The sequence below is a fragment of the Eublepharis macularius genome, chromosome 12 (assembly GCF_028583425.1).
Source record: "Eublepharis macularius isolate TG4126 chromosome 12, MPM_Emac_v1.0, whole genome shotgun sequence".
Taxonomy (NCBI): Eukaryota; Metazoa; Chordata; class Lepidosauria; order Squamata; family Eublepharidae; genus Eublepharis; species Eublepharis macularius.
This window is the reverse complement of record NC_072801.1, coordinates 77,908,199-77,918,677: the sequence shown is the minus strand read 5'-3', so window position 1 is coordinate 77,918,677 and position 10,479 is coordinate 77,908,199. Positions and strand designations below refer to the sequence as shown.

Here is a 10,479-nt window from a genome sequence, read left to right as displayed (position 1 = left end):
TGACGGCAGAATGCCATGGATTTTGGGTCACTTTGGGAAAAAAAACAATGAATAGGTTAAAAGAGACACTAAAAAGACTTTGAAACAATGGTATGCTTTCAAAAGATATGTATGTATTTTAAGAGTGGTTGACATCCTGACTCAGTCCTGGGCTGGTTCAGACACGCATGCATGTACGTTTCGTTGCTTGATGGCTAACTTCAAGTGAGCTAACATCAAGTGATGAACTGCATATGTGAATAGCTCACTGCCCTTTTCATGGCCCAGAACTAGCTCTGTTCAGTGAAGTCTGCTCATATCAAGTGTGATGAAACCTAATGTTGAAAATATGAAACCTAATAATGCAGGAACTAGCCCAACATACGCCTCTAAGGAGCTACTGTGGGGACATCCTGTGGGCTTTCACAGTTCATGCTCATGTTCTCCCCTGAATAATCCTTACGTGTGAGGGTGTGTGTGCCCTGCTATTATATGCATGGGTTGTGTGCTTAAAGCTGCATGTTGCGTCTCCTCCCTGCTGTCCCACGGAGTGCCTTGTGCAAATCTGTGCAGTTACAGTCCTGAGGGTCTGCACCAGGGAGCCCTTCGCTGTGCCAGGGCAACACCAAAATCGCGAGAATTCCTGGCAGGGAGGGGGCACAGTGCAGAGGGGGATAGCGCTTGCAATGAAACCAGTTGAGCTTCCTGTGGCATCCCAGAGACAGAGACAAACACACACACACACACCAGATCAAGTGGAATGCAATTGATGAGCCTCAAATGCCCATTGATGAAAAAAAAAGTTATGTTTGTCAAGTATTTCAGTAATAAACAGGGATTTTTAAAAGGATGTGATGTGTATTTTTTCCAGATCTCCATTACTAATAGCCTTACATATTCTTTAGAAGAAAGTTTGTTATAAGAGCATTGGTGGTTCAGTGGTAGAATTCTCGCCTGCCACGCGGGAGGCCCGGGTTCGATTCCCGGCCAATGCAACTAAGTTTTCCCGCCCCCTCCTCCCATTTTTCGATTTCCCTTTTCTTTCGTCTTTCCACATCACCATCGAATACACCCAGACAAATAATCTGTTACAAACAAATTTATGCTGAAAGTGCCTCTGCCTCATTCCGATGTTGCAATTAAGGACTAGATATAATTGTATTGATCGGTAAAATCTGCGGTGCGTGGGAGAGTGGGTGGGCATGCCTCCCGCAGAACTTTGAAGAAAATATTATGTTGGGAGGCAGGTTGAGCCGGTCTGCGAGGTGCTGATGAAGGGCAACGGTGTGTCTGAGAAAAAAGGACAGTGGATTAAAAAATATCTTTTAATTTAGTTTCTCATTCCCGAAGCCCGGGCTTAGTCGTTAAGGCAGGCGTAGAACTGCAAAAAACGCATAACAACTTGTATGCAAGCAAGCAAGGGGAAGACAAAAGGCTGAAATTATGCCCCGGCCCTTGGCAAGAGAGGAGGAAGGGCGGTGGATGGGACGCCAGTTTTTCCTGAATATTAGAGAAACAGGAGCTTTTTAGGTTCTTCAGATTTACAAAACAGCAAGAAGAAATGAGGAACTGAAATCAAAAGGTGGAAGTTTAAAATAAAAATGGAAAAATAAAAAAGCAGGCACCGCTGGGATTCGAACCCAGGATCTCCTGTTTACTAGACAGGCGCTTTAACCAACTAAGCCACGGCGCCACTTGGCAAACTCATACTTAATGCTCTCATCTCAGTAGGTATAGATGCAGAAACGTGGCCTTTGTTTCCTCCTTTTTCCGGAAAGCGAGAAGCGTTTGCACGAATGGCCCGGGGGAGTGAAAGAAACCTGAAGGATCCCGGGAAAGAGGCTGCCTTTGTGCGATTCCGTGCCGCTGTACTTCCTCCCAAGCGACCTTCGCATTGCCGTTGAACTGTTGCAATCAGAAAACCTGGTGTATTTCCGTGTTTGGAGTTGGCCCATGATGCTCCGAGTGGTCCCCACTCACTTGGGGAGGGTCGTCCATGCTCTGCAACGTAATGGCCTATACCTTGTCCTGTCTGTAACTCCCCCACCCTTCTTCTGTTGTTTGTAGTCCTAGACACAAATCTCTCTACCAGCTACTTCATGCACCGGGCAAAAGGCGAAAAGTTTGATTTGCAAAACCTCTACCGCAACCAACCTGATAGTCTTTAAGGTGTCCCCCTCTTTTTTGTGACTGCACCGATACTACGCACCCTGCATAGTCAGTGCAATGCTAAGCAGAGCGTTCTCCAGCCTAAGCCCATGTTAAGGGTGCATCACGCGTGTTGGGATTTTTTCCTGCCTCTGTGCTTCTCGGTTTGTTCTTGGAAACGAAACAACACAAACCTTCGCCAGAGTCAGAGATTTCATGGAAATATAAGCTCAGCACCTACGCTTTGAAATCAAGATGGGGATGTAGCTCAGTGGTAGAGCGCATGCTTCGCATGTATGAGGTCCCGGGTTCAATCCCCGGCATCTCCACTTATTTTGCTGACCACACCTTTCTTGCAGAGAGCTGTAGTCGAATTGCGCTACCGGGAGCCTTGCGTGGGTGGGAGGCGGAGAAGGGGGGGGGGGCACCATAATTTGCAACTGTCATCTTTGAGGCCGTCCGCGGCCGTCTCCAGAAACCATCATTGCTGCCATCTTGAATTAGATCCCTCAGAATGGGTAGCTCGCTGCCTTCTCGATTTAGATACAGTCTTTCGCAAACTGGGTAGTTCCTATATTACAGTCTTAGAATTGCTTATTCTCTGTTGCAGCATTTCTTCAGCTCTGCCTTGGATTTCTGCAAGTTTTAAATCTTTGCAAATTTGCATTTCTGTACTCTTTTGCATCTTCTGTGGAAATGTCTTGAAACCGCCTGTAGTGACTCGCACGCACTGTGTATTCGGCGTTGAGTCTCGGGGAAAAAGACAGACTGCAAAGAACAACCACAGAAACAGGAGCATTCATGACTAGCCCAGCTTCATTCCAGCATCAACTTTGGGGGGACTTGGTGCCCACTTCTTCAGCAAAACTCCGACGCCTTATAGGGGTTAGCTAACATAAAGACTGAAAGTTGCCTGTATTTTTTTCCGGATGAGATTGGAAATTGACATCGTCGTTAAGTTTCACTTTGTGCGCCCTGCATTTCATGCCACCTTGCCTTTGGCCAAAGCTCCTGCATGCAAAGGCTGCACAGAGGCCAGACGATCAGCTAGTCCTTTTCAGGGGCCACAGGGAAGCTGTGGTTGGTTTCAGTAGAAAAGGGCAGGAGTCCAGTAGCACCTAGAAGACTAACAAAACTTGTGGTAGGGTAGGAGCTTTCGTGAGTCACAGCTCACTTCTTCAGTACAGCTAGAACGGGGGGCCAGGAGCGGTTGGTTTTGCTTTTGATGATAGGGAACCCTCTGGCGCCACTTTTGGGGAGGCTGGCATTTTGAAGGCAAACGGGAGGACCTTGTTGAAGAAGCATTTGATTTGGAAAAGCGAAAGGCGCTCTCAGGGTATTTGCTGCACCCCTTGGACGCCCCAATCTGTTTTATATAATCCAGCACCGCGCTTTGGAGAAGTGGGGGAAACCGGTATTTCCCCTAATTTTTTCAAATCGACTACCGCATATCGACTCTCTCCTTTCACATCTGGACAGAATGACCTCAAAAAGATACGCTGTGAGCAGGATTCGAACCTACGCAGGGAATCCCCATTGGATTTCAAGTCCAACGCCTTAACCACTCGGCCATCACAGCTACCTGATGTAAAATTTCATTACCGATTTCAAAAGTGCATTGTTCTGCGCTTCCGCTTTTCTATATTCTTTGGAATAATAATTACAGCCCTGTAAGGTAGGCTAACGACGAGGATAACAGTCACCACCACCAATTCATTTTTGGGGGTACAGCTTGGCCACTGCACAACGAGTTTGCGAAAGAGATTAACTTTAGTGCAAGGGGAACAGCTGTCTTCAGTTTCTTCCCTTTTAAAGGTGCAGCTGTAATTAATCTTTAAATGACGTTGGGAAGATCAGTCGCAGATCTCCCAGGAGTCGCAGCATCTGTCTCCCACGCATATCAGGGGCTACCACCATCTGGCTTTAGCTTGTTTGCAGTACATCATGTATGAACATGGCATAACAAGCAGATCCCTGACCATTTCTATTGTGGTTCCTGCTCTGTGGAATGCGATCCCTAAAGAGGGGAGGGGAGCTCCCCCTCCTTGGAGATCTTCAAGAAAAGCTGCAAGGTGTGCTTGTTTGCTTGGGCTTTTTGAGGGGGTATGAATAGAATCATTAAAGGGGGGGCAGGGAAGAAGAGGCTTGTACTTTCTAATTTTAATTGGACATTTTTAAACTATTACTGTAAACTGCCTTGGGTCACATAGAAAGGCGAGATTTCGATTTTTAGGCTCCAGCTACTTGAATACTACGCAGGTCTGCTTGGTGAGATCTTGACGCCTTTGGGGGAAAGCGAAGGAGGCTTGAACACCAAACGGCAACGAAGGGGTTAAGGAGAAGGTAGCTTGCCCACAAGCAAGATGGTAGCCACAATCTCGCCAGTGTGGTTTCGCGATCTCGCGAAGCTGCGCGATGTTTGGCGCCTCGTAGAGAAAAGAGGTGGTCCGGAGGCCGTGCGGTTGCTACGGGCAACGGTGAGGCCTGACGCCTGAAATGAGATATAGGGCCGGGTCAGCTTGGGGGGTGGGGGTCTTCTGCCGATTATTAGTTATTATGTGGTGGGGGAAAGGGGTTGGAGGGGTAGTGAGTAGATGCTGGCGGGGGTCACTGGAAGAGCTGCAAGTATTTGTTAACGTGTGTGTTGGTGTGGGTGGGTGGGTGGAGGAGATGATGTGAGGGGATATCTGTGCTGTCTCGAAGCGCCTGTTTGATGTGATGGGTCGTGGGTTATTCGGTTCTCATTTGCCCTCCAGGAATTTTAGATCGCTGTTCTTAAAAATTCAAAACGGCAATGGTAGAAACTATTCACACCCCCCCCCCCCAAATTTCAGAAAGCATTTGTTCAAATGGGATGCGAGGTTTTTAAACAACCGTCAAGATCAGGGGAAGATTTTATGAATAGATCAGTACGGGGCCCTAGTGTGGTGACGACCCCAATTTTATTAAGGCACTTGTGGGTGCCAAGTGTGCCTCGTGTAAACTGTTATGTATCTCCCCTATGGCATTGTTTATGGAAATGTCCTTGATACTGACTGTACTAATCTCACACTGTGTAACTGAGTCTCAGTGAGAAAGGCGGACTATAAATGACATAAAAGAAATACATATTTCATGCAGTGCTTATTAAAGCTACAACACTGCATATTTGCCAGACTGCATTCGCCGGCTGACATCCTGAAATGGAGGTAGGGTGGGGCACACAGATAAGCAGGAAATCGCTGCCTGCATTGCCCCTGTTGCACTTCTGTATTCTTCTTGTTGCTTCCAGGAGTTCCTCACCTGTTGGGTGCTAGAAGGATGCCTTTGGTCAGTGGATTGGTGCCATCGCGATTCCTGACTCTCACAGCACACCTTGTCATTGTTATCACCATCTTCTGGTCCCGGGTAAGAAGCTACTTCCCAGCCAATAAATGCCATTTCCTTCCCAGTCTTTCCCACCTGCCTGTAGTTCTTTTATGTATATAAAGGAAGCCTTTGTATGGCATACAAAGAGCGTTTGGGTCAGGTCTAGCTCGGGCTAGATCCCCTCCTGCATGACACTTGCCTAGGGTTGCCAGGACCAGGTTGGGAAATTCCTGGAGATTTGGGGGATGGAGCCTAGAGAGGGTGGGGTTTGGGGAGGGGTCTTAGTTGGATAGGGTTCACCCTTCAAAGCAACCATTTTCTCTAGGGGAACTGATTTCTTTGGCCTGGATATCTCCAGTTATCACCTGGAGGCTGGCAACCCTACACTTGCCTGGTGCTGTTGAGTCAGCCTTGGTAGACCAAATGGAAATAAAGGAGGGGAGAGAATGTGTTCCATGAGGCTGGGGTGGGTGGGTCAGAAGAATGTGTTTCTGGCCTTCCTAAGTTACCGTTGGTGGGGAAAATGGGGTGTACTGGGGCACTTTGTGCTGGGCTAGATGAGATGTGCAGTGGAATGGAAGTGGCTACTTGTTCATCCCACGCACCTCTGTGTGCTTACCCAAGGTGCAGGGGTGGGGTGGGAGGCTATCGCTTTAATAATAATAATAATAATAAGTTTATATACTGCCCTTCAGGACAACTTAATGCCCACTCAGAGTGGTTTACAAAGTATGCCATTATTATCCCCACAACAAAACACCCTGTGAGGTGGGTGGGGTGAGAGAGCTCTGAGAGAGCTGTGACTAGCCCAAGGTCACCCAGCTGGCTTCAAGTGGAGGAGTGGGGAATCAAACTCGGCTCTCCAGATTAGAGTCCCGCACTCTTAACCACTATATCAAACTGGCTTTGATATGCATTGCTCAGGGAATGCTAAGAACAATAGATTCTAGGCATGATGAACTCTGGTTATCTTCATAAGCACCCTGAGGGAATGGAAAGCATTATCCAGTGATATAAACACCAAACACTGACACAGTACACTCTGCTAATAGCTACGCAAAACAGCTGAGCGCTGGAAAAAGGAGATATTGGGACCCACCATTTCTGTCAGAATCTTCCTCCACCTTAATCATCTCTCTTTCTTTTATTACACCCCAGAGTGTATATAGCTCCTCTAACTCTTCTTCGTGCCTTTTCCATGGAAGAATAGGGTGGAAAGAGAGCAAAAGGGAACAAGGCAGTTGGAAGGGAATGATGGGGTTGCTCCTTTCTGGCCAGAGGACTGATTTCTCTCTGTCTTCCCTGTTGCAGGAGAACAATGTCCGAGCTTCCCTACCCTTGGAGTGCACCCTGCAGGACTATGAGAAACAAGACACAGAGTGAGTTTTATGCCTGGAACTTGGGCTGCTTCAGCTGTCTCTTCAGTCTTTCTCTTATTTCCTGGCAGAAATGTTTGATAGTGGTTCCTTCCCCTCTCTCCAATCCCAATGCCTTTTGGTTTCTGTAAACTAAGGGCTTCCTTTAAAAATGAACACGTTTCTAGTAATATATGCTCAAAAGAAAAACTGGCACATCTCACATTGGTGTGTGTTGCTGCTGTTCTGTCAGTCCTGTCTACTTGCAGAGCGAATTCTCTTTTTTTGTTTGAGGTTTTTTTTGTGTACGGTGGCACCTCTGTAAAAGTGAATGGAGATCCTTAGTGTTTGGGGGAATGCGAGTTGTCAACCATTTGGCTCAGCCTAGCAGACTCTGGCTATAAACCCATGGCAACTTTAAGGATGGGGGAAGGGGAGGAGAACTGTGTCAAATCCTGTTTTGGCCACGCCCCACCCTCTTGTCACCTTCTCCCATACGAGAGGGCATGAGGCTGGGCCCTTTTTATCCTATTGCCTCTGCCACCTGAACCTTGGGTAGATGAAATTGACACATGTACTGGGGAGTTGGTCACTCTCTATTTGGTTCTTTTGATAAGGGCACAGTTGCAGGATTTTCTTTGTAAAATTCAAGGCAGGAAACTGGATGTCACGCTTCTGGCCGTCGGAAATTCCAGACAATAAAATCATCAAAGAGTATTACTCTGGTCCACACTTGAAGTAATAGTTAATAAACTGCAGGTCTGATGGACTGAAGAGGCAGCTTGCCACCCGGATAGGAATCAGAGACTCCATGAGTTTACAATTACCTTGGGTCAGACAGTACTGGTGCAGGACATTTACTCCACAAACATTTATTTCTGTTTCAAGACTATGAATGATGTGAGAGGTAAGATCCTAAAACACCCCTGTGTTACTTAGGGACTGCCACAACTATGCTGTGTGTGTGTGTGTGTGCAACTGATCGCCATAATTGCAACCAAGAAGGCATTTGTGGGGGAGATGAACTTAACCCTCCCTCTGGTTTTCCCTTTCCAGGATGGTGGTGGCCTTGTCCGTAACTCTGGGGCTCTTTGCTGTCGAGTTGGCTGGCTTCCTTTCTGGTGTTTCCATGTTCAATAATGCGCAAAGCCTCCTCTGTATCCTTTCTAAGCAGAGATTCAGGGGAATGTGGGCTGTGAGGTCATAATTAATTTGTGAGGTAAGAGAGGTGCAGCTGGGTACGAAGGATGAGCCTCAATGCCAAGGTGTGCATGTGTGAATATCCACACCCAAATGCATAGAATGAGACATACACGCATACCTGTGACCCTCTCTTTTTTTTATTTGCTGCTTGTGCAGGGGAGTGAAGCTCAGCAGCATTGCCTTAAATCCGGATGCACCTTCCTGGTAGACTTGTGTTTTAACATCAGATGGGTGGGCACAAATATGAATGCTTGGGCTGTGATATAGGTGGTTCCTGAAATCTGGCAACCATCCCATTGGTTGCTTGGTAGTAGTGGCCCTCTCGCTGTTGTTCCTCCCTGACAGTGTGTCATCTCTGCTGCAGCCATCGCGGCACATGCCTCTGCAGCCATCACGTTGCTCTTCTTTCTCTTTGAACAGTGGGATGGCAGCCAGTACTGGTGGATCTTTGCTTTCTGCAGGTCAGTTGAGAAGATGGTAACCTCTGGCGGTAGAGCCCTGCTTGCCAAGGGACTTCTGTACCTCGTACGGCCAGTGGGTCAGAAATGCAAGAGTTTGCCGGTTCTGGCTTGCTAAGAACTGCTTGCCTTGATAAGAGATGGGAGCTAATAATGTAAAGTTCAGGATAGAAGAGCATAGCTTGGGGCACTTCCCCCTGCATTTGGAGATAGGAAGGGGTTTTTCCATCCCACCCCCCTGTTCTCCGCTGTCTTGGATGATGGTACCCTAAATGGGGGAGGGGGCAAGATGATCTAACAAATCTTCAGGGACTGGCTGCTGTCACTAGGTGGCGCTGGGCATGGCTTCCTCCTTCCGTGCAAGTCAAAATGGTTGGTGATGGGGGAGGTTTTTTGCCTTTGGGTCAAACGGACATGCTTTATGCCGTCAGACCTTTGGTCTGACCAGTGGCTTTGTCAATTCTGGGCTGGGAAATTCTTGGAGATTTGGGGAAGGAGCTTGGGCTTTGTGGAGGGGAGGGATCTCAGCAGAGATATACCGTAGAGTCCCTCCTGTCAAGCTGCCATTTTCTCCAGGGGGATTGACCTGTGGAGGCTGGAGAGCAGTTGTAATTCCAGGAGATCTCCCGGCCCCGCTTGGAAGCTGAATTATTTATTATGGTCAAAGACCAGTCCTACCTGGAGGTTGGCAAGCCTGCTGACCAGCTAGATATCGTCTGCTCTGACAACAGCCTTTCTCCACCCCTGCAGCCTGAGACCCTGGGGTCCTTCCGCATGCAAGGTGCGTGCCCCGAGCTTCAGCCCCACATTGAGGATTTCTTCTTGTAGGCATCCCTTTCTATGGTGACCATTTCCCTGACAACTCCCCACTAGCTTTGGCTGCTCACTGCAGTGCCTCCATCTGCCTTTCTTTCTTCGTCTCTGAGCGCTGGGAGACAGTCACATACTGGTATATCATGAGCTTCTGCAGGTAGATTCACACCAGTTTGTGTGTGTGAGAACATGCAAACATGTGCAAAGGAGAAGGGCTTGTTTTTTTCCCAAGGTGAGGGGGGATGGGGGCATTGCATAACCCCTCTCCCCAGGACTAACCCCTTCTCTTTTCCTCTCCAGTGCTTTACCCGCTGCTGTTGAGATCCTCCTTTTCATCTCGGTCTTCGGGCTGAAGAAGAAGCCCTTATAAGGGACTTTGTTTCTGAAGAGGGAGACCGTCTGCCCTCAGAAAAGAGGGAAAGAAAAGTGTCCTGGCTGCAGCTCGAGAGTATGAGGGATATGCCCTTCGGGGGTGGACTGCGTGGCCTGCCCTGACTTTTGCTCTTCAGCTTTTAGACCCTTTCTCTGGGGACAGCGGTCTGCTGTGCCGTACTGGCTCCCTCCAGTGGCGGTTTGGTGGTATTGCATCCTGTGACGTACCCACACAACGAACCTGCCCTTGTCCACCTTCTGCTGCTGCATCTGCGGAGCCAAACTCTCCGCTTGGGAAGAGATGGAGTAAATGCAGGAGGTGGACATGACTTACCCTGGAAAACAAACAAGGCGGTATATAGAATTACCTGTTTGTATTGCTGTGTAAGCAAGTGTGGTAGATGATTCTGTGTACAGAAAACCACCTTACCATTTTTTACTTTAATAAAACAGCATCTTTCTTATAAGTGGGCTGCACCTCCTGCTGTTTGGATCGCCGCTGGCACATTGAGCGGGCTAGATGAAATGAACTGGAGCCCGTTTATGAAAGATCTGTGGAATTAAGCTCTTGTGACTTCAAATAACTCCCTGGGTCACACGTCCCTTTCCTGTCTCTGGGCCCTGGCAACATCATTTGGCTCCACCCTACTTGGTCTCCTGCACCTCTGAAGAAGCCAGTGTGGCGTAAATAAAGTATTCAGCGTGGCCTGGAAGTATTTGGGCTCAAAGCCCTGCACCCTTGCAGTGCTTCACTCTATGCTACTTCAAAGGCTTGTTATGAGGATATAGTGGGATAGCCTTAT

At 48.0% G+C, this 10,479-nt stretch overlaps 1 protein-coding gene and 4 non-coding genes across 8 annotated transcripts; 3 read left to right on the top strand and 2 right to left on the bottom strand.

Moving 5' to 3' along the window:
* Positions 1-903: 903 nt before the first annotated feature.
* Positions 904-974, top strand: TRNAG-GCC (transfer RNA glycine (anticodon GCC)). Its single transcript has one exon. It is a non-coding gene; the product is annotated as a tRNA-Gly (tRNA).
* Positions 975-1,598: 624 nt separating this feature from the next.
* On the bottom strand, positions 1,599-1,672 carry TRNAT-AGU (transfer RNA threonine (anticodon AGU)). The gene has a single exon. It is a non-coding gene; the product is annotated as a tRNA-Thr (tRNA).
* A 712-nt stretch (positions 1,673-2,384) lies between these two features.
* TRNAA-CGC (transfer RNA alanine (anticodon CGC)) lies at positions 2,385-2,456 on the top strand. The gene has a single exon. It is a non-coding gene; the product is annotated as a tRNA-Ala (tRNA).
* Positions 2,457-3,624: 1,168 nt separating this feature from the next.
* TRNAS-UGA (transfer RNA serine (anticodon UGA)) lies at positions 3,625-3,706 on the bottom strand. The gene has a single exon. It is a non-coding gene; the product is annotated as a tRNA-Ser (tRNA).
* Positions 3,707-4,536: 830 nt separating this feature from the next.
* TMEM107 (transmembrane protein 107) lies at positions 4,537-10,130 on the top strand. 4 transcript variants are annotated; one of them, XM_054994683.1, is made up of 6 exons: positions 4,537-4,604; positions 5,399-5,514; positions 6,787-6,854; positions 7,887-7,987; positions 9,365-9,440; positions 9,605-10,130. In XM_054994683.1, the coding sequence occupies exons 2-6, from the start codon at positions 5,428-5,430 to the stop codon at positions 9,672-9,674; spliced, it is 402 nt and encodes a 133-aa protein (XP_054850658.1). In that variant the 5' UTR covers positions 4,537-4,604; positions 5,399-5,427; the 3' UTR covers positions 9,675-10,130. The 4 variants fall into 4 exon arrangements, with proteins under 4 accessions (XP_054850658.1, XP_054850655.1, XP_054850656.1 ...); XM_054994680.1 differs by having other exon boundaries at positions 9,365-9,461; XM_054994681.1 differs by lacking the exon at positions 9,365-9,440 and adding an exon at positions 8,398-8,494.
* Positions 10,131-10,479: the final 349 nt, after the last annotated feature.